General features: G+C 46.2%; 1 protein-coding gene across 4 annotated transcripts in view; it reads left to right on the forward strand.

Annotated features, from left to right (window-relative positions):
• Positions 1-5,772: 5,772 nt before the first annotated feature.
• Positions 5,773-24,284, forward strand: part of LOC137417175 (tubulin alpha chain) — a 40,744-nt gene continuing 22,232 nt past the window's right edge. Inside the window, exons 1-2 of one of the 4 annotated variants that reach the window (XM_068102975.2) lie at positions 5,773-6,033; positions 14,338-14,560. In XM_068102975.2, coding sequence (XP_067959076.2) covers positions 6,031-6,033; positions 14,338-14,560 — 226 coding nt within the window. In that variant the 5' untranslated portion in view covers positions 5,773-6,030. Of the gene's footprint in view, positions 6,034-14,331; positions 14,561-24,284 lie in introns of those variants that run through there. The other 3 variants (XM_068102976.2, XM_068102977.2, XM_068102974.2) reach the window with 3 other exon arrangements.

Here is a 24,284-nt window from a genome sequence, read left to right on the forward strand (position 1 = left end):
GATGGAGGTTGTTTTCACCCCTGTCTGTTTGCTGGTTGTGATCAGGGTATTTCAAGGTTGTGGACAGATTTGGACGAAACTTGGTGGACAGGCTGGGTGTGTGACAAAGACGAATCAATTCCACTTCGGTAAAGATTCCAATACGGATCCGGATCAGATCATTTTAAAGTGATTCTTCACCTTTGGCAAATAGGACTAAAATAATTCGGAGAACGACACGCACACCTCTGCCAGGTTGAATCGTTTACGTTTTGTTTCCGTTTTGTATCCGCTGAACCGTTTACGGCTGAACCTTTGACCTTTTGACCCAAAAATAGTTACTTTCCGAATTCCATAATGTACTATGCAATGGCTCTAATTTTCAGGTAAATCGGATTAAAATTGATGATTTTAGAAGTTTGACCTTGACTTGACCTTTGACCTTTTAACCTTAAAATAGTTGGTTTCCAAATTAATTAAGGTACTGTTTAATTGCTGTTTAATTTTCAAGTCAATTGAATAAAAATAGACGATTGTTCAGATGAAAATGAATGAATTTAGAAGTTTGACCTTGAGTTGACCACTGACTTTTTGACCTCAACAAAAGTTGGATTTCCAATTTAGTGACTCAATATGCCAATACTGTTCAACTTCCAAGTCAATCAGAGGAAAATTGAGGATTTTAGAAATTTGGCCTGTGTTGACCTCAAAAATAATTTGGGGATTGAATTCAGTGACCAGATATTCAAATCCTCTTCAAATTTCAAGTTCATGGGATAAAAATTGAGGATTTTAGAAATTTGGCCTATGTTAACCTTTTGCCTTATGTTGACCTTTTACCCGATGTTGACCTCAAAGATACTTGGTGGTTGAATTCAGTGACGAGATATGCAAACCTCTTAAAATTGCCAATCAATCGGATGAAAATTGAGGATTTTAGAAATTTGGCCTAAGTTGACCTTTTGGTCTATGTTGACCTCAAAAATAATTGGTGGTTGAATTCACTGACCAGAAATGCAAATCTTCTTCAAATTTCAAGTTAATCGGATGAAAATTTAGGATTGAAGAAATACGGCCTATGTTGACCTTTTGGCCGATGTTGACTTCAAAAATAATTGGTGGTTGAATTCATGACCACATATGCAAATCCTCTTAATTTCAAGTCAATCGGATGAAAATTGAGGATTTTAGAAATGCGGCCCATATTGACCTTTTGGCCTATGTTGACCTTTTATCCTATGTTGACCTTAAAGATACTTGGTGGTTAACTTCAGTGACAAGATATGCAAATCCTCTTAAAATTGCAAATCAATCAGATGAAAATTGAGGATTTTAGAAATTTGGCCTAAGTTGACCTTTTGGTCTATGTTGACCTCAAAAATAATTGGTGGTTGAATTCAGTGACCAGAAATGCAAATCTTCCTGAAATTTCAAGTTAATCGGATGAAAATTGAGGATTTTAGAAATGCGGCCTATGTTGACCTTTTGGCCTGTTGACTTCAAAAATAATTGGTGGTTGAATTCATGACCATATATGCAAATCCTCTTAATTTCAAGTCAATCGGATGAAAATTGAGGATTTTAGAAATTTGACAAAGTTGGCGACCTTTGGACTATGTTGACCAATTGACCTTTTGAACCCTAAAACAATAGGTTTCTTGCTTATGACAAACTCTACCATTTGGTGAAGATTCGTGAAGATTGGTTGAAAATTGTGACCTGCAGGCAACTGATATACAGACAGAATAACGCACAAGACCAACCAATATACTTGAAAAATCTTCAATTTTGCAAGTGAGAAAAAGACAGGGGTGAAAACATAACCTCCATCCACCTTTGGTGATGGAGGTAACCAGAACAGCTCTCGGCAAAGAGTGTACCCCTGCCAGACTGAACTGCTAACATTTTGTATCCCACTGATAGGCCGGATATGGATTCGGACCTGAATTAAAATCAAATGGCCTTGTCTTGACGCCTAACCAACTTATGGACTTGTCTTGTCGCCGAACCAACTTATGGACTTGTCTTGTCGCCTAAACAACTCATGGGATTGTCTTGTCGCCTAACCAACTTATGGGCTTGTCTTGTCGCCTAACCAACTTATGGGCTTGTTCTTGTCGCCAACCCAACTTATGGGCTTGTCTTGTCGCCGAACAAACTTATGGGCTTGTTCCTGTCGCCTAACCAACTTCTGGGCTTGTCTTGTCGCATAACAAACTTATGGGCTTGTCTTGTCGCCGAACCAACCTATGGACTTGTCTTGTCGCCTAAACAACTCATGGGATTGTCTTGTCGCCTAACCAACTTATGGGCTTGTCTTGTCGCCTAAACAACTTATGGGCTTGTTCTTGTCGCCAACCCAACTTATGGGCTTGTCTTGTCGCCGAACAAACTTATGGGCTTGTTCCTGTCGCCTAACCAACTTCTGGGCTTGTCTTGTCGCATAACCAACTTATGGGCTTGTCTTGTCACCTAACCAACTTACGGACTTGTCTTGTCGCCTAACCAACTTATGGGCTTGTTTTGTCGCCTAACCAACTTATGGGCTTGTCTTGTCGCCTAACCAACTTATGGGTTGTTTTGTCGCCTAACCAACTTATGGGCTTGTCTTGTCACCTAACCAACTTATGGGCTTGTCTTGCCGCCTAACCAATTTATGGGCTTGTTTTGTCGCCTAACCAACTTATGGGCTTGTCTTGTCGCCTAACCAAGTTATGGGCTTGTCTTGTCGCCTAACCAACTTATGGGCTTGCTTTGTTGCCTAACCAACTTATGGGCTTGTCTTGTCGCCTATCCAAGTTATGGGCTTGTCTTGTCGCCTAACCAACTTATGGGCTTGCTTTGTTGCCTAACCAACTTACGGACATGTCTTGTCGCCTAACTAACTTATGGGCTTGTCTTGTCGCCTAACTAACTTATGGGCTTGTCTTGTCGCCTAACCAACTTATGGGCTTGTCTTGTCCCCTAACCAACTTATGGGCTTGTTTTGTTGCCTAACCAACTTATGGGCTTGTCTTGTCGCCTAAACAACTTATGGGCTTGTCTTGTCGCCTAACCAACTTATGGGCTTGTCTTGTCGCCGAACAAACTTACGGACTTCTTTTGTCGCCTAACCAACTTAATGGCTTGTTTTGTCGCCTAACCAACTTATGGGCTTGTCTTGTCGCCTAACCAACTTACGGACTTGTCTTGTCGCCTAACCAACTTATGGGCTTGTTTTGTCGCCCAACCAACTTATGGGCTTGTCTTGTCGCCGAACCAACTTATGGACTTGTCTTGTCGCCTAAACAACTCATGGGATTGTCTTGTCGCCTAACCAACTTATGGGCTTGTCTTGTCGCCTAACCAACTTATGGGCTTGTTCTTGTCGCCAACCCAACTTATGGGCTTGTCTTGTCGCCGAACAAACTTATGGGCTTGTTCCTGTCGCCTAACCAACTTCTGGGCTTGTCTTGTCGCATAACCAACTTATGGGCTTGTTCTTGTCGCCAACCCAACTTATGGGCTTGTCTTGTCACCGAACAAACTTATGGGCTTGTTCCTGTCGCCTAACCAACTTCTGGGCTTGTCTTGTCGCATAACCAACTTATGGGCTTGTCTTGTCACCTAACCTACTTACGGACTTGTCTTGTCGCCTAACCAACTTATGGGCTTGTTTTGTCGCCTAACCAACTTATGGGCTTGTCTTGTCGCCTAACCAACTTATGGGTTGTTTTGTCGCCTAACCAACTTATGGGCTTGTCTTGTCGCCTAACCAACTTATGGGCTTGTCTTGCCGCCTAACCAATTTATGGGCTTGTTTTGTCGCCTAACCAACTTATGGGCTTGTCTTGTCGCCTAACCAAGTTATGGGCTTGTCTTGTCGCCTAACCAACTTATGGGCTTGCTTTGTTGCCTAACCAACTTATGGGCTTGTCTTGTTGCCTATCCAAGTTATGGGCTTGTCTTGTCGCCTAACCAACTTATGGGCTTGCTTTGTTGCCTAACCAACTTACGGACATGTCTTGTCGCCTAACTAACTTATGGGCTTGTCTTGTCGCCTAACCAACTTATGGGCTTGTCTTGTCCCCTAACCAACTTATGGGCTTGTTTTGTTGCCTAACCAACTTATGGGCTTGTCTTGTCGCCTAAACAACTTATGGGCTTGTCTTGTCGCCGAACAAACTTACGGACTTCTTTTGTCGCCTAACCAACTTAATGGCTTGTTTTGTCGCCTAACCAACTTATGGGGTTGTCTTGTCGCCTAACCAACTTACGGACTTGTCTTGTCGCCTAACCAACTTATGGGCTTGTTTTGTCGCCCAACCAACTTATGGGCTTGTCTTGTCGCTGAACCAACTTATTGGTTCTAGTCGCCTAACCAACTTATGGGCTTGTTCTTGTCGCCTAACCAACTTACGGACTTGTCTTGTCGCCTAACCAACTTATGGACTTGTCTTGTCGCCTCACCAACTTATCGGCTTGTTCTTGTCGCCTCACCAACTTATGGGCTTGTTCTTGTCGCCTCACAAACTTATGGGCTTGTTCTTGTCGCCTCACAAACTTATGGGCTTCTTCTTGTCGCCTCACCAACTTATGGGCTTGTTCTTGTCGCCTAACCAACTTATCGGCTTGTTCTTGTCGCCTAACCAACATACCTAACCAACTAAATAACCAACTTACGGACTTCATGTGTCTTTCACTGAGGAGAGGCTTCCGTCTGGCCATTCTGCCATAAAGCCCAGATCGGTGGAGTGTTGCATTGATGGTTGTCCTTCTGGAAGTTTCTCCCATCTCCACACAGGATCTCTGTAGCTCAGCCAGAGTGACCATCGGGTTCTTGGTCACCTCTATTACCAAGGCCCTTCTCCCCCGATATGCTCAGTTTGGGGCGGCCAGCTCTAGGAAGAGTCCTGGTTGTTCCAAACTTCTTCCATTTAAGAGTTATGGAGGCCACTGTGCTCTTGGGAACCTTCAATGCAGCAGAGATTTTTTTTGTAGGCTTCCCCAGATCTGTGCCTCGACACAATCCTGTCTCCGAGCTCTGCAGGCAGTTCCTTCGACCTCATGGCTTGGTTTTTGCTCTGATATGCATTGTCAGCTGTGAGACCTTATATAGACAGGTGTGTGCCTTTCCAAATCATGTCCAATCAATTGAATTTACCACAGGTGGACTCCAATCAAGGTGTAGAAACATCTCAAAGATGATCAAGAGAAATGGGAGGCACCTGAGCTAAATTTCAAGTGTCATAGCAAAGGGTATGAATACTTTTGTCAATGTGATATTTCAGTTTTTTATTTTTAATAAATTTGCAAAACTTTCTAAAATCCTGTTTTCTCTTTGTCATTATGGGGTATTGAGTGTAGGTTGATGAGGGAAAAAATGAATTTAAACGATTTCAGCATAAGCCTGCAACATAACAAAATGTGAAAAAATGAAGGGGTCTGAATACTTTCTGAATGCGCGCTGTACATAGCGATTTTAGCTCAATCTCTCAATGGTAAAGAATCACTTCACAAATTCTCAGATCCGAATCCGGATCTTCACCAAAATGTAATCATTTCGGCCTTGTCACACACCCAACCTGTCCACCAAATTTCATACGAATCCGTCCACTACTTTTTGAGATATCCTGTTCACAAACAAACAGACGTGGGTGAAAACAACCTCCATCCTCCTTCAACCTTCACATCCAGAAAGGTAAGGACTGCACAGGGTCTGAACAGGTGGAGTAAACTTCAAAAGTGGAAAGTGAACTTCAGAGCGATAATTTCTTAAAATATTCAGTTTTCATCATTGTAAATATTTTTATCATTCGCAACAAATTCCGCCAAAAACCGTTCGTTGTCTTGGGAGGTGTACGCCCAAATTCAAAGACTCCAATCGGTGCGAGGATGTGAGAACGTGATGACGTCATCACGTGTTGGCTTATATATTGCAGGTCTGATAGATGCGGGGCTTCATATTGCAGGATTCCGTGCTTGTTCGACTCGTGACTCGTTCCGAGCCGGTTATCCAAACGACTTGCTCCTTTACCTGTGTTTGTGTGACTTGGTACTGCATTATCTACCATGGTGAGTGTCTTACACCTCGTTACCCGCCATTAGTTAATATAACCTTTTACTAACTACGTCTGGTGGGAAAAGCTTCTTCTCTGCCTTGGAGTGTAAAAACTTTAAATGGAAGGAATTTAAACGGAATTCGTTTTGTGATCGAGTGAGTTGTTTGAAATAAACAACGGGTGAAAATGTCACGTGATTGTGTGGCACACCCAGGTAATGCAGGTGTGTAGACTGTGTAATGATACCTTGTGGTGGGAACTTGACACGGTGATTTGTTTTCTTGTCCCGCAATTGGCAGGTTATGTAAAATGTACAGGTACAGGTATCTCCGAGAGGTGGAATGAAACGTTCGTCCTGTGCTTGAGTTCTTGTCTCATCCACTGTGTAGTCAGCCATTTACCATGTGATCAAATAAAATCTTTCAATACCTGTGTTTCACCCAAAGGTGATCTCGGGGGTGACTTCTTTTGCTCAAACACAGGTTCGAACTTTATTTCCAGCCTACTCAACTCGTCCAGATGAAGATTAGGGGGGATCTGGGGAGAAATGGGTAGTTTGTGTACCAGGTCTGTGTATTTGGGTCTTTGGTTTATACCTGGCATTGCTCTGTGAATTTTTCTTTTGTGGGGTGGGGGCTGCTAAAACACCAACTTTTATTATTATTATTATTATTATTATTATTTTTTTTTTGCCGAAACCACTCTCAGCACTCAATGATGAACCTCTGAAAGTTTGACAAAGACCTGTTCATCCATCTGAGAAAAATGGCGACACACGGACACACGCACAGTTCTCATGGTATTGACTGGCAGGAGTACCCGGCGTTGCCCGCTGATGTTCTAATCCTGTTGGCATTTTGAAGAAATCAGTTTATTTCAAATAAAATAAAATAAATTTGTGGGTTTCTAAAACACTTCCCTGCACCTACTAAGGAAAATTTGTATTTAATAAATATAATAGAAATATAATAAAATAATAAATAATTTTCAAATGTTAATTTAAAATAATTAAATTATGAATTTAAAATAAAATAATATTAATATTAATTGTTTAAAAAATTAAATAAATATTAATAAAAATTTTATTCATAATTTAAATAATTAAATAATAATAATAATAAATATAAATTTATATTTTAATGGAAAAATTAAATAATTACAACACTTGTATAAAAGCCCATCAAATATGACGGGTTGGAACAGTTTATTCGATAGTGCAGCCTCGTGAACATGCCAAAGTCTGAAGCCTTGGCCTAGTGTCAGGTGCGTTTATACCTTCTTTATTTGACATCTGATGGATGTAAATGCACATACATTTTACTCCGCACGTTGCACATCACGTGCAGCGAATTTCACCTCCCTGTGCCTTGTATTCATTATTAATTTTTTAACTAGAGCTTCCAGGGAAGCAGAACTCAACTGAACTGACTGGACAATTTTAAAGTAGGTCAGTTGTCTGTACTAGATTTGACTTAAATGAAAAGCCAACAACCTTCACTTCTTTCTCAGTTTCAGCATCCTAAATTATTGTGCTTTTCTTAAGAGCTGAAAAAAATATGCCGGCCTATGGCGGCCATTTTGTGACAGATCGGGTTGACATGCGATAGCAACCTACCTTGTGTGGTTAGAGTCTCGCACACCAAGTTTGATCAAAATCCATAAATATTTGTGGACGTTAAAGTCTTAACGTCGTTTCGGAGCTGAAAACAATATGGCGGCGTATGGCGGCCATTTTGTGACGGATCGGGTTGGAATGCAATAGCAACCTACCTTGTGTGGTAAGGGTTAAACATTCCAAGTTTGATCAAAATCTGTTAACATTTGTGGACGCTAGAGTGTTAACGTCGTTTTCATGACCAAAAACAAAATTGTCGCCCAAGTCCGCCATTTTTCAACGGATCGGGCTGAAATATAATACCAACATGCTCCTTGGGGTAAGGATGCTGCATGTCAAGTTTGATCAGAATCGGTTGATATTTGTGGACGCTGGAGTGTTAACGTCGAAAAGTTAACGGACGACAGACAACGGACGTCGGAGGGTGCAGTATGTACCGTCCAGTTGTTTTTTTTTGTTTAAAACCGCTTCTGTACACCGCACATGAGGCTCGGTGTGCAAGCCACCGTCTACAATTCCAATAGAAGAGGCAAAATAACTGTTTTATGGAAAATGTTTTTAAAGTTTGTGTTATCCTCAGAAATAGACCGCAGGGAACGCACATTCGTGTTAAAAGATTTTGGTTTAAACCCGACGCTTATGAAGGGGGAAAGACAAACACACAAACTGACATTGTGGTTTTCAAAATTTTCAAATTATTTATTTTTATTTATTTATTTCTTTTTTTGCCTGAATCGGTCACTGGCGCTCACTAATGAACCTCAAAGTTTGGCAAAGATCGGTTTATCCATCTGAGAAAAATGGCGGCACACAAACGGCTCTCATAGTATAGATTACCTTTGTGGTGGGTGTGTTCAGTAAAATACTCACTGTTCACACACCAGGTAGTCTCCCTCCCAAAACTCTTTTTGATACCAGGGAGACCGATTGAGCCAAAATGCTGCCACTTCCTTTAGCAGCAATGTGCAGTCGAGTCTCTCATCCATTAATTTGGGTATTAAATGATTACTTGTTGATTCCTCGACCAACCTTTGGCTATCATATGAAAATACGCAGTTTGGTGTTTGTGGCCGATACATTCGGTCTCTACGTATCTAATCTCAACCAAACGTGATAGAGGGACTAAGGGTCGGAAGACAAAGGTTCCAGCTACCTGGTTTGCCCCACTCCCCTCCAGGGATTCCGAAGGTGGTGCCAATGCAAATTTTCTATGTAAGTGTGTCCCTTGTAGCGCCATTCATACGAGTGAAGCTTCAGAGGCCTTTTATCACGAGTAAGATGCTTTTGCATTATTTTCACAGTCTATTCGCCGATGTTGCCATATTGAGGTGTATATATATAGTACTGTGGCGGACACGATGGCTCGCTGGTGCGGTGACATCATTCCGTGCACCAATGGGGTGTGGGCCACGCCCGAGGGGTAGGCGTGGCCTCGGGATATACACGGGGCTCGCAGCCCCGAGCGAGTCAATGCTACAGTTTGAGCTTTACAATAAAGACTCTTTTGGTTTTGATCCTACGCGTTGTGGCTTACCTTTTTGGCAAACAAGTTGTGCGCGTAGCACCGCACTACACTGGTGACCTCGATTGGTTCAGCCGTCGCTGACCACAGAACGTGCCATGGCCAGCAACGCGGTCGCGGTAAAGCTCCATGAGTTTTGGGAAGCACAGGCCGAGGTATGGTTCGTGCAGGCCAAAGCACAGTTCCAGCTTCGAGGAATAACGGCGGACGAGACGCGTTACTACCAGGTGATCGCCGCCCTCGGGCCCGGCACAGCCGCCCGAGTCATGTCCATCCTGCGGCACCCACAGGCAGAGCACAAGTACAAGGCGCTCAAACGTCTCCTCATCACCACGTTCGGCCTCAAGGAGTTCGAACAGGCGGACCGCCTCCTGGACCTTCCCGAACTCGGCGACACACGACCATCGGTGCGGATGGATTACATGCTGTCGTTGCTGGGTGACAAAGCCCCGGATTTTTTTATTCCGGGCACTTTTTCTATGCCAGCTACCGGCACAGGTACGCCTCGCGTTGGCCAGTTCCAAAATAGGGGAACCCCGCACTCTGGCCGTCGAGGCCAACAAGTTTTTTGCAGCTTGTGACCCGCGGGCGAGCTTCGGTGCGGCCGTCGTGGATCCCGAGGCTGATGCGGCTGCACACCTCGTGGATCCCGAGGCTGCTGCACACCTCGTGGCCGCCGCCACGCCCCGCCCTCCATCACCGCAGCTGCGAAAGCCGCGGCCTCCACCGAACCCGCCGCAAGCCTGGTGCTATTTCCACGCCAGGTTCGGCCACAAGGCTAAGAAGTGTTGCCCACCATGCTCGTTTGGCAAGTCGGGAAACGACCGAGCCGGCGCTCGGTAGCGGCACTGAGCGTCGGCAATTCCGGCAGCCTCTTATTCATCATGGACACCTTGTCCAGGCGCCGTTTCCTCTGCGATACAGGAGCGCAGGTAAGCGTCATCCCAGCCCACACGTCCGACAAGCGAACCGCGGGCCAGGGCCCCGCGTTGCTTGCAGCCAACGGGACACCCATATGCACATTCGGGAAGCGCTGCCTCTCCCTGCGGTTCGGAGGGCAGTGCTTCAAATGGTCTTTCGTCACCGCCAGCTTGCCAATGGCCCTGCTCGGTGCGGACTTCCTTTGTGCAAATGTGCATATTGTGCATATTGTGCAATGTGCATACTCGATCGATGGTGGACGTGAAGCACAGACGGCTCGTCCAGGCCGAAACCTTTAGCTCGCTCGCTTGTTCACTGAGCAGCTCGTTGAGCGGCTTACTGAGCGGCTCACCACGCGGCCTGCTAAACTGTTCCGTCCCGGCGAGTTTGGTTTGTACGCTTCCAGCAGCGGATGACTTTGCCCGCCTCCTCGCCAGTTTCCCGGCCCTCACGTGGCCCACCTTCTCAGCGGTGGCCGTCAAGCACGGGGTGGAGCATCACATCCCCACCATCGGGCCACCGGTCTATGCCCCGGCACGCCACCTCGAGCCAACGAAGCTCGCGGTGGCGAAAGCGGAGTTCGCTACGCTGGAGCGGCTGGGCATCGTACGGCGCTCCAAGAGCGCTTGGGCATCGCCGCTGCACATCATGCCGAAGCCCGGCGGGGGATGGCGGCCGTGCGGAGACTACCGCCGCCTCAACGATGCTACCACCCCCGACCGCTACCCGGTCCCTCACATCCAAGACTTTTCCGCCCAGTTGGCAAAAATGTCCCTCTTCTCCAAAGTGGACCTCATCCGCGGATACCACCAGGTCCCTGTCAGGCCGGAGGACATACCGAAGACGGCCGTAATCACACCATTCGGCATCTTCGAGTTTCTGCGGATGCCCTTCGGGTTGAAGAATGCGGCTCAGGCGTCCCAACGGCTGATGGACAGCGTCTTGCGTGACTTGGACTTCATTTACGTCTACCTGGACGACATCCTCGTCGCAAGCGCGTCCCGTGAGGAGCACCTCCGCCATCTCCGCATGCTCTTCGAACACCTGGGCCGGCATGGCCTGATCATCAACCCCGCCAAGTGCCGGTTCAGCGTCGCCGAAATCGACTTTTTGGGGCACCGCGTCACCAGGCACGGGGCCATCCCCTTACCGGCCAAGGTGGAGGCGGTCAGGGGGTTTCCGCGCCCCCGCACGATCAAGCGGCTCCAGGAGTTCCTGGGCATGGTGAACTTTTACCACCGTTTCCTGCCCCGCGTCGCCCAGCTCCTGCGCCCCCTGCACGAGGCCCTCCGGGGGAAGCCGGGCAAAGGTGACGTTGCTTGGACCGAGCCGATGGACGCGGCGTTCATGGGCGCAAAGCTCGCCTTTGCTAACGCCGCCATGCTCGCGCACCCAGCGCCCGATGCACCGATCGCCCTCACCACCGACGTGTTGGACTACGAGGTGGGTGCGGTGCACGAGCAATGGGTGAAGGGAGCTTGGCAGCCGCTGGCGTTTTTTAGCCGGCAGCTCTGCCCGCACGAACGGCGGTACAGTACCTTTGACCGCGAGCTCCTCGGGCTTCACCTGGCGGTCCGACATTTCCGCCATCTGCTCGAGGGCCGTTCGTTCACGGCCTTCGTCGACCACAAGCCCCTGGTCTTCATGATGGCCAAGGTCGCCGAGCCGTGGTCGGCCCGGCAGCAGCGTCACCTCTCGGCCGTGTCCAAGTACAGGACGGACATCCGGCACGTCGCGGGGAAGGACAACCCGGTGGCGGATTGCCTATCCCGGTCCGTCGCCCACGCGGTCCACCTCGGGATCGACTATGCCCGGATGGCGGCGGACCAGACCGCTGACCCCGACGTCCAAGCCTTGCGGACCGCCGTCACGGGCCTCCACGTCACCGAGGTGCCGTTCGACGGTGCGGGCACGGCCCTCTTGTGCGACGACTCCCTCGGGCGACCTCGCCCCATCGTGCCCGCGGGCTGGCAGCGCCGGGTTTTTTATGCCATCCACGGCCTGTCCCACCCTGGCATGAAGGCCTCCCAGAGGGTGGTCGCCGACAAGTTCGTCTGGCATGGCCTCCGGAAGGCCATCCGCGATTGGGCCAGGACGTGCCTCGCGTGCCAGCGCGCGAAGGTTCACCGCCACACCAGGCCCCGTTGGCCCTGTTTACTGTGCCCGAACGTCGGTTCGACCACGTTCACGTGGACTTGGTGGGACCTCTGCCCCCCTCGCGGGGTTTCACCCACGTCCTCACCATGGTGGACCACACCACCCGGTGGCCGGAGGCCGTGCCTTTGGTGGCGATGATGGTGGCGGACGTCGCGCAGGCGTTCATCGCCACCTGGGTTGCCCAGTTCGGCGCCCCCTCGGACATCTCGTCCGACCGTGGCCCCCAGTTCACCTCGGAGCTCTGGGGGGCGGTAGCGCGGGGGCTCGGCGTCCAGCTGCACCGCACCACGGCCTACCACCCCCAGGCCAACGGCCTGTGCGAGTGCTTTCATCGCTCCTTGAAGGCCGCGCTCCGGGCCACCCTCCGTGACGGCGGCTGGGTCGACAGGCTCCCCTGGGTCCTGCTGGCCCTCAGGACGGCGCCCAAGGACGACCTGCGCGCATCCGCGGCGGAGTTGGTCTTCGGACAACCGCTGCGGGTGCCGGGCGAGTTCCTCCCCGACCCCACGGCACCATTATCTGCGGCGCAACCGCGCTCCGCACTGCAGGATTCGACCGACCAGAGATTCGCCCCGGTGCCGCACCACGGGTGCCCGCCAACGCACGTCGCCCCGGAGCTTCGTACGGCGGAGTACGTTTTCGTCCGCCACGACCCCCGTACGACGGGCCCTTCCGCGTGCTGGAGACTGGGGCGAAGCATTTCACCCTGGACATCGGCGGTACTCCTGACCACGTTTCCGTGGACCGCCTCAAGCCGGCCCACCTCGACGTGGACCACCCCCCGCAAGCGGCTCGGCCCCCGCGTCAGGGCCGCGGCTGACCCCCGGCACCGCCCAGCCCCGCCGGCACGCCACCCCCCTGTCCTGCACCCATCCCAGATGCCGCCGGAGGCATCCCAGATGGCATCCCACCATCCCAAACGCCGCCAGCCGCCAGAGGGCGCTTCGGCCGGGTCATCCGTTTGCCCCGCAAACTGACCCTTCAGGTGCGCGGGAATTCTGGGGGGGCACGAGTGGCGGACACGATGGCTCGCTGGCGCGGTGACATCATTCCGCGCACCAATGGGGTGTCGGCCACGCCCGAGGGGTAGGCGTGGCCTCGGGATATACACGGAGCTCGCAGCCCCGAGCGAGTCAGTGCTACAGTTTGAGCTTTACAATAAAGACTCTTTTGGTTTTGATCCTACGCGTTGTGGCTTACCTTTTTGGCAAACAAGTTGTGCGCGTAGCACCGCACTACAGTACCTTGAGCGTTGTTCCACGTTACCGTGATGTTTTCCAAGGCTGCGTCAACCAACAACAATAATGATAATAATCTTACACTAGAACAGCACTCAAAAGAGAGCAACCTCAGCCTGGTTGGCCATATCATTCAATGGTGAAGAATCACTTAAAACATTCTACTAGCCGGATCCGGATCTTCACCAAAATTGAATCGCTTCTTCCTTGTCACACACACAACCTGTCAAACAAGTTTCGTCCAAATCGATTCATATATTTTTAAGATATCCTGATATGTATCGGTTTTGGCCCTATCTCCCAATGGTGAAGAATCACTTTAAAAATTAAATAATTCTCATATCCGAATCCATATGCAGATCTTCACCACAATCGAATCGAATCATCCTTGTCAGACACCCAACCGGTCCACCATGTTTTGTCCAAATCCATCCACAACTTTTTGAGATATCCTGCTATGTATCGTTTTTGGCCCTATCTCCCAATGGTGAAGAATCACTTCAAAAATTCTCCTAGTCGGATCCTAATCCGGGTCTTCACCAACATCTAACAATTTCGTGCTTGTCTCATACGCAACATCTCTGTCAAATGTCGTCCGAATCCGTCCACAACTTTTTGAGATATTTTGTTCACAAACAAACAGACGGACAGACAGGGGTGAAAACACAACCTCACCTTTGGTGGCGCAGGTAATTATTGCAAAGTAATAATCGAAATATGATATCGCCCCCTCTTCCTCCGCCCCCCCCCCCCCCCCCCCGCCGCTCCGTGTTTTCTAGTTATTCAAAAGCAACTTTTGCATCTTCAGGAGATTCATTGAAAGAATTGAACACTTTGTGCATTTCCGGAAATTATTTCATGCAGCGCGAGTGCATCTCCATCCATGTGGGCCAAGCCGGAGTGCAGATGGGCAATGCATGCTGGGAACTGTACTGCCTGGAGCACGGCATCCATGCTGACGGGAGAATGCCCAGCGACAAGACCATTGGACGTGGAGACGATTCCTTCAGCACGTTCTTCAGCGAGACCGGAGCAGGAAAACACGTTCCTCGTGCGGTCTTCGTGGACCTGGAACCCACCGTAATTGGTAAGAACCTGTTGGCACGACACCATGGCATTGCCCCATATTGCACTCCCAAATCGCGTGGCTCGGATGTTTAAATATCGGTTTGACGTGTTGATCCTCCATCGTCATTTCGTGATGGCAGCCATTTTGGTTCTACGCTTCATTGTTCGGCCGCCATCTTGGAGCAGAGCAGTCATTCTCCTAAATGGCCGTTTGTCCTATCTCCCTCAACCCCTCATAATTAACTCGGAATCATTACTTTGACCGTCATGATCTGGTTAGGGTCTGGCAATCTCTAATCGCTTCCTGGTTCTCAAAAAATACCATCATTGACTGAAGCCTCTGAAGTTGTCGTTCGTTGCAATGTGTCCAATAAATTGATGATCTTGTCAATATGGGCAATGTAATGTAATGGTTTTCTGCATGAAATGCACAACAACCCTTCCCTCTTAAATGTACAAGTTGTAGAGATTGGTGTTGTTGACAGGTAAACAGACACACCTGTGTGAGCTTTACTCTCTATGTATACCTGATCAGTAAAATGTCACTTATTTTCTTCTTCCTCTTCTTCCTCTTGGATATATGGTCGAGGCTGGTGGGCTGGAGCAGAATGTAAAGAGGCAAACAGCAAAGTTGAAGTGAGATCCAGGGTAGAGAAGGACACATGGGGTGAACAAGCCAAATGAAACAGCAGGAAGGAGAAAGTAGGGATGAAACAACAAAGAAAAAGCAACCGACAACAAACAAAGAAAAAGAAGCGAGGGAGGCAAAAATCTCAATAACCAGGAAAAGGGAAGTGCTTGGGAATGGGGTCACTTGGGGTACAATACATCATCTATGTGGATGGTAGGGGGGGGGGGAGGTGTTGTAGTAATGGGTCAGAGCAGCCTGGGGAAGTTGGTACCACAGGAGAGAGGAGAGCGAGGGACCAATGGGTGGAGTTGAGCAGTGCTCCTGGATTTTGTGCTTTTAACAAGAGGGTTTACTGGCAGAACGAGTGCACTGTGCAGGAAGGGCAGAAGGTGCAAGACCTAAAAAGGAGGTCACCACCCTGTCTATAATGCAAAAGTTATAGGTTTCGGCACTTTTGTCGTGGGAGATCCCATTGATTTTGAGGGTCTTGCTTTCCACGTAATAAATAAAGACAAGGTGTGAGGCACCCAGATGCCAACCCAAAGAGGAGAGCAATCCTTACATCTGCGAATGAAGGCCTTTTACGTTCTCAAAGGTTTAGATTGGCCAAGGTAACGACCTTGCACTATGAAGGATGTCCAGTCAGAGGCCGGCTTTGGTGGCCATCTTGGAAATGTGTCTGCCCGAAAAGATGGCTAATTGTGAGGCCCAAAGTTTTGTATGATTTAACCTTGTGGTGTTGTTTAGGAAACAGATGGGAGGGAGTGTCTGCCAGACAGACCTTTCGGAGAGACGTATGTGTATGTGGGGTGACTTCTCCCTTTCATTATGGAGATGTCAAGCTTTGGTTCGAGCACGAATTTCCTCGACATCCAGAGGGGATGAAGCTTCAAGTGATAAACTCCCTGTTTATATTTTACTTTGAACTTGGATTAAGTAGTTTGGTCATTTTGTTGAATTTTGTTTTGTTGTTGTGCTATACCTCACTTGAGCATTGTGGTTTGACTATCTCGAGGGACTCGTGCTTGTCGAGTATTGAGTATTGGGTCCACCATCATGTGGTGCTCAAAATAACTCGGCCGAACATATTTTTCAATGTGAACCCCTCTGTTTAAAGTGGTTATTCATCTGTTCATGTTGATAAAACATCATTCACCTTTTGCAGGTTTAGCAATAACGGCAAATACACAATTGGCTATTGTACACCGCTCCTTTCCTATGCCATCTCCAGGCGCTGCAAAACGTCATCACTGGGTGCCGCAGGGGGCCCGGAGATGACGCCCGCTGAAAGAGAGTACAGTTTTCACCGGTTTCTTTCTTGTTGTCTTGTTTTTGTTTGTTTTTGTTTGTAATCTTGTTTTCTTGTTTTCGTTTATTTTCTTGGTTTATTGTTTTTGTTTGTATTCTGGTTTTATGGTTTTTGTTTGTATTCTTGGCTTCTTGTTTTTGTTTATTTTCTTGTTTTGTTTTTGCTTGTATTCTTGGTTTCTTGTTTTTGTTTGTTTTCTTGTTTGTTTGTTTTTTTTTCCTGTCTTTTTGTTTTGTTGTTTTGTTTTTTCTTGTTTGTTTGTTTTCTTGTTTGTTTTTATGGACGATATAGCAGCCATCCTTTGAGCTAGGAAGCTGAAATTTGGGCACAATAGCAAGCAAGTGCTTTGGCGAAAACATTTTTTTTCTTTTTTGATTAATCAATAATTGATTACTTAATTATTATCGATTAATTTCGTATTTATTTTTTGCCTTTCTCATCTGGGCAATATCTCAGGCACCTTTTGAGCTAGGAAGCTGATATTTTGACACGACAGTGACTGAGTGACTTGGCTGTAAAGGGTGTTTTTGATTTATAAATGAATCAATTAATTGATTAATTATTTTTCAAAAAGTTACACATTTGGATGAAATAGTGGTGGTTTAGGTATTCTATTAGCCATTTGATGAAGAAATTAATTATTTTACAATTATTATTCATTTACCTTAATTACGCAATTGATTATCAGTTATTGTACATCACTCCCTCCCAATTCCATCACCATGTGCTGCATTGCTGGGCGCTGGAGGATATGTTATTTATTTATTTGGCATGGGGGCAGTGTATTTTGAATGTATCTGCACTTGTTTGTAACTTGCCGGAAAAGATTCCGGCAAGTATGTTGATCGGTTGGTTTGTTACTTGCCGGAAAAGATTCCGGCAAGTATGTTGATCGGTTGGTTTGTTACTTGCCGGAAAAGATTCCGGCAAGTATGTTGATCGGTTTGTTTGTTACTTGCCGGAAAAGATTCCGGCAAGTATGTTGATCGGTTGGTTTGTTACTTGCCAGAAAAGATTCCGGCAAGTATGTTGATCTGTTCGTTTGTTACTTGCCGGAAAAGATTCCGGCAAGTATGTTGATCTGTTCGTTTGTTACTTGCCGGAAAAGATTCCGGCAAGTATGTTGATCGGTTGGTTTGTTACTTGCCGGAAAAGATTCCGGCAAGTATGTAGATCTATTCGTTTGTTACTTGCCGGAAAAGATTCCGGCAAGTATGTTGATCTGTTCGTTTGTTACTTGCCGGAAAAAAATTCCGGCAAGTATGTTGATCTGTTCGTTTGTTACTTGCCGGAAAAATTTTCCGGCAAGTATGTTGATCTGTTCGTTTGTTACTTGCCGGAAAAAATTTTCCGGCAAGTATGTTGATCTGTTCGTTTGTCTGTTTGTCTGTCTGTCTGTCTGTCTGTTTGCAGCACTGCGTCTACACCGTTGCACGTAGAATCGCCAAACTTTGCACACATATTGGTCTTGCCCTGGAATAGACTGTGCCCTATTGATGACGTCATCGGTCACGTGGTTCGGCCGCCATCTTGGAAAAACGGCAAAAATTTGCACCACTATATCTCCAAAAGTGCTGAACAGAAAAAAATTGAGACATGGCTCATTGTAAAGAACTCCCGATGGTGAACAAAATATGTTAATGATGACGTCATCAGTCACGTGGTTCGGCCGCCATCTTGGAAAAACCGAAAATATTTGCACTGCTATATCTCCGAAAGTACTGAACAGAAAAAATTGAGACATGGCTCATTGCAAAGAACTCTCCATGGGGAATAAAATATGTTAATGATGATGTCATCAGTCACGTGGTCGGCCGCCATCTTGGAAAAACGGCAAAACTTTGCTCCACTATATCTCCAAAAGTGCTGAACAGAAAAAATTGAGACATGGCTCATTGTAAAGAACTCTCCATGGTGAATAAAATATGTTAATGATGGCGTTATATGTCATGTGGTCGGCGGCCATCTTGGAAAAACGGCAAAACTTTGCACCACTATATCTCCAAAAGTGCTGAACAGAAAAAATTGAGACATGGCTCATTGTAAAGAAGTCTCCATGGGGAATAAACTATGTTAATGATGATGCCATCGGTTACGTGGTTCGGCCGCCATCTTGGAAAAACCGAAAAACATTGCACCTCCATATCTCCGAAAGTGCTGAATAGAAAGAATTGAGACATGGCTCATTGTAAAGAACTCTCCATGGGAAATAAAATATGTTAATGATGACGTCATCGGTGACGTGGTTCGGCCGCCATCTTGGAAAAACCGAAAAACCTTGCACTTCTATATCTCCGAAAGTACTGAACAGAAAAATTGAGACATGGCTCATTGTAAAGAACTCTCCATGGGGAATAAAATATGTTAATGATGACATCATCAGTCACGTGGTCGGCCGCCATCTTGGAAAAACGGCAAAACTTTGCACCACGAAATCTCCAAAAGTGCTGATCAGAAAAATTGAGACATGGCTCATTGTAAAGAACTCTCCATGGGGAATAAAATTTGTTAATGATGACGTCATATGTCAGGTGGTTCGGCCGCCATCTTGGAAAAACCGAAAAATTTTGCACCTCCATATCTCTGAATGTGCTGAATAGAAAAAATTGAGACATGGCTCATTGTAAAGAACTCTCCATGGGGAATAAAATATGTTAATGATGATGCCATCGGTCACGTGGTCGGCCGCCATCTTGGAAAAACGGCATAACTTTGCACCACTATATCTCCAAAAGTGCTGAACAGAAAAAATTGAGACATGGCTCATTGTAAAGAACGCTCGATGGGGAATAAAATATGTTAATGATGACGTCATCAGTCACGTGGTTCGGCCACCATATTTGTCCTAAATGGCCGATAAAAAAGTACATTCCGGCAAGTCCTCGGTCTCTGACCGATTTTTCATCTGTCTGTCTGTCTGTCTGTTTGCAGCACTGCGTCTACACCGTTGCACGTAGAATCGCCAAACTTTGCACACATATTGGTCTTGCCCTGGAATAGACTGTGCCCAATTGATGACGTCATCGGTGACGTGGTTCGGCCGCCATCTTGGAAAAACCGAAAAACTTTGCACCTCTATATCTCCGAAAGTACTGAACAGAAAAAATCGAGACATGGCTCATTGTAAAGAACTCTCCATGGGGAATAAAATATGTAAATGATGACGTCATCAGTCATGTGGTTCGGTCGCCATCTTGGAAAAACGGCAAAACGTTGCGCCACTATATCTCCAAAAGTGCTGAACAGAAAAAATTGAGACATGGCTCATTGTAAAGAACTCTCCATGGGGAATAAAATATGTTAATGATGACGTCATATGTCACGTGGTCGGCCGCCATCTTGGAAAAACGGCAAAACTTTGCACCACGAAATCTCCAAAAGTGCTGAACGGAAAAAATTGAGACATGGCTCATTGTAAAGAACGCTCCATGGGGAATAAAATATGTTAATGATGACGTCATCAGTCACGTGGTCGGCCGCCATCTTGGAAAAACCGAAAAACCTAGCACCTCCATATCTCCGAAAGTGCTGAATAGAAAAAATTGAGACATGGCTCATTGTCAAGAACTCTCCATGTGGAATAAAATATGTTAATGATGACGTCATCGGTCACGTGGTGCGGCCGCCATCTTGGAAAAACGGGAAAAAAATCACCTCCATATCTCCGAAAGTGCTGAATAGAAAAAATTGAGACATGGCTCATTGGAAAGAACTCTCCATGGGGAATAAAATATGTTAATGATGACGTCATCGGTCACGTGGTTCGGCCGCCATCTTGGAAAATCCGAAAAACGTTGCACCTCTATCTCCAAAAGTGCTGAACAGAAAAAATTGAGACATGGCTCATTGGAAAGAACTCTCCAGGGGGAATAAAATATGTTAATGATGATGTCATCGGTCAGGTGGTTCAGCCGCCATATTTGTCCTAAATGGCCAATAAAAAAGTAAATTCCGGCAAGTCCTCGGTCTCTGACCGATTTTTCATTACTTGCCGGAAAAATTTTCCGACAAGTATGTTGATCTGTTCGTTTGTTTGTCTGTCTGTCTGTTTGTCTGTCTGTTTGTCTGTTTGCAGCACTGCGTCTACACCGTTGCACGGAGAATCGCCAAACTTTGCACACATAATGGTCTTGCCCTCGAATATACTGTGCCTCAATGATGACGTCATCGGTGACGTGGTTCGGCCGCCATCTTGGAAAAACCGAATAAATTTGCACCTCTATATCTCCGAAAGTACTGAACAGAAAAAATTGAGACATGGCTCATTGTAAAGAACTCTCCATGGGGAATAAAATATGTTAATGATGACGTCATATGTCACGTGGTCGGCCGCCATCTTGGAAAAACGGCAAAAATTTGCACCACTATATCTCCAAAAGTGCTGAACAGAAAAAATTGAGACATGGCTCATTGTAAAGAACTCTCCATGGGGAATAAAATATGTTAATGATGACGTCATCAGTCACGTGGTCGGCCGCCATCTTGGAAAAACCGAAAAACTTAGCACCTCCATATCTCCGAAAGTGCTGAATAGAAAAAATTGAGACATGGCTCATTGTAAAGAACTCTCCATGGGGAACAAAATATGTTAATGATGATGTCATCGGTCACGTGGTTCGGCCGCCATCTTGGAAAAACCGAAAAACTCTGCACCTCCACATCTCCAAAAGTCCTGAACAGAAAAAATTGAGGTATGGCTCATTGTAAAGAACTCTCCACGGGGAATAAAATATGTTAATTATGACGTCATCGGTCACGTGGTTCGGCCGCCCTATTTGTCCTAAATGGCCGATAAAAAAGTACATTCCGGCAAGTCCTCGGTCTCTGACCGATTTTTCATCTGTTTGTCTGTCTGTCTGTTTGTCTGTTTGTCTGTCTGTTTGCAGCACTGCGTCTACACCGTTGCACGGAGAATCGCCAAACTTTGCACACATATTCGTCTTGCCCTGGAATAGACTGTGCCCAATTGATGACGTCATCGGTGACGTGGTTCGGCCGCCATCTTGGAAAAACCGAAAAACTTTGCACTTCTATATCTCCGAAAGTACTGAACAGAAAAAATTGAGACATGGCTCATTGTAAAGAACTCTCCATGGGGAATAAAATATGTTAATGATGACATCATCAGTCACGTGGTCGGCCGCCATCTTGGAAAAACGGCAAAACTTTGCACCACGAAATCTCCAAAAGTGCTGAACAGAAAAAATTGAGACATGGCTCATTGTAAAGAACTCTCGATGGGGAATAAAATATGTTAATGATGACGTCATCAGTCACGTGGTCGGCCGCCATCTTGGAAAAACCGAAAAACCCAGCACCTCCATATCTCCGAAAGTGCTGAATAGAAAAAATTGAGACATGGCTCATTGTAAAGAAATCTCCATGTGGAATACAATATGTTAATGATGATGTCATTGGTCACGTGGTTCGGCCGCCATCTTGGAAAAACCGAATAAATTTGCACCTCTATATCTCCGAAAGTACTGAACAGAAAAAATTGAGACATGGCTCATTGTAAAGAACTCTCCATGGGGAATAAAATATGTAAATGATGACGTCATCAGTCACGTGGTTCGGTCGCCATCTTGGAAAAACGGCAAATCGTTGCGCCACTATATCTCCAAAAGTGCTGAACAGAAAAAATTGAGACATGGCTCATTGGAAAGAACTCTCCATGGGGAATAAAATATGTTAATGATGACGTCATATGTCACGTGGTCGGCCGCCATCTTGGAAAAACGGCAAAACTTTGCACCACTATATCTCCAAAAGTGCTGAACAGAAATAATTGAGACATGGCTCATTGTAAAGAACTCTCCATGGGGAATAAAATATGTTAATGATGACGTCATCAGTCACGTGATCGGCCGCCATCTTGGAAAAACGGCAAAACTTTGCACCACAAAATCTCCAAAAGTGCTGAACAGAAAAAATTGAGACATGGCTCATTGTAAAGAACTCCATGGGGAATAAAATATGTTAATGATGACGTCATATGTCACGTGGTCGGCCGCCATCTTGGAAAAACGGCAAAACTTTGCACCACTATATCTCCAAAAGTGCTGAACAGAAATAATTGAGACATGGCTCATTGTAAAGAACTCTCCATGGGGAATAAAATATGTTAATGATGACGTCATCAGTCACGTGGTCGGCCGCCATCTTGGAAAAACGGCAAAACTTTGCACCACAAAATCTCCAAAAGTGCTGAACAGAAAAAATTGAGACATGGCTCATTGTAAAGATCTCCATGGGGAATAAAATATGTTAATGATGATGCCATCGGTCACGTGGTTCGGCCGCCATCTTGGAAAAATGGGAAAACTTTGCACCACTATATCTCCAAAAGTGCAGAATGGAAAAAATTGAGACATGGCTCATTGTAAAGAACTCTCAATGGGGAATAAAATATGTTAATGATGACGTCATATGTCACGTGGTTCGGCCGCCATCTTGGAAAAACCGAAAAATTGTGCACCGCATATCTCTGAAAGTGCTGAATAGAAAAAATTGAGACATGGCTCATTGTAAAGAACTCTCCATGGGGAATAAAATATGTTAATGATGACGTCATCGGTCACGTGGTTCGACCGCCATATTTGTCCGAAATGGCCGATAAAAAAGTAAATTCCGGCAAGTCCTCGGTCTCTGACCGATTTTCTGTTTGTCTGTCTGTTTGCAGCACTGCGTCTACACCGTTGCACGGAGAATCGCCAAACTTTGCACACATATTCGTCTTGCCCTGGAATAGACTGTGCCCAATTGATGACGTCATCGGTGACGTGGTTCGGCCGCCATCTTGGAAAAACGGCAAAACGTTGCGCCACTTTTTCTCCAAAAGTGCTGAACAGAAAAAATTGAGACATGGCTCATTGTAAAGAACTCTCCATGGGGAATAAAATATGTTAATGATGACGTCATCAGTCGCGTGGTCGGCCGCCATCTTGGAAAAACGGCAAAACTGTGCACCACTATATCTCCAAATGTGCTGAACAGAAAAAATTGAGACATGGCTCATTGTAAAGAACTCTCAATGGGGAATAAAATATGTTAATGATGACGTCATATGTCACGTGGTTCGGCCGCCATCTTGGAAAAAGCGAAAAAATTTGCACCTCCATATCTCTGAAAGTGCTGAATAGAAAAAATTGAGACATGGCTCATTGTAAAGAACTCTCCATGGGGAATAAAATATGTTAATGATGACATCATAGGTCACGTGGTTCGGCCGCCATCTTTGAAAAACCGAAAAACGTAGCACCTCCATATCTCCAAAAGTGCTGAATCGAAAAAGTTGAGACATGGCTCATTGTAAAGAACTCTCCATGGGGAATAAAATATGTTAATGATGACGTCATCGGTCACGTGGTTCGGTCGCCGTCTTGGAAAAACCGAAAAACTTTGCACCTCCACATCTCCAAAAGTCCTGAATAGAAAAAATTGAGACATGGCTCATTGTAAAGAACTCTCCATGGGGAATAAAATATGTTAATGATGACCATCGGTCACGTGGTTCGGCCGCCATATTTATCCTAAATGGTCGATAAAAGTACATTCCGGCAAGTCCTCGGTCTCTGACCGATTTTTCATCTGTTTGTCTGTCTGTTTGTCTGTTTGCAGCACTGCGTCTACACCGTTGCATGGAGAATCGCCAAACTTTGCACACATAATGGTCTTGCCCTCTAATATACTGTGCCTCAATGATGACGTCATCGGTGACGTGGTTCGGCCGCCATCTTGGAAAAACCGAATAAATTTGCACCTCTATATCTCCGAAAGTACTGAACAGAAAAAATTGAGACA

Source organism: Myxine glutinosa, chromosome 1, assembly GCF_964187855.1.
Source record: "Myxine glutinosa chromosome 1, kmMyxGlut1.1, whole genome shotgun sequence".
NCBI lineage: Eukaryota > Metazoa > Chordata > Myxini > Myxiniformes > Myxinidae > Myxine > Myxine glutinosa.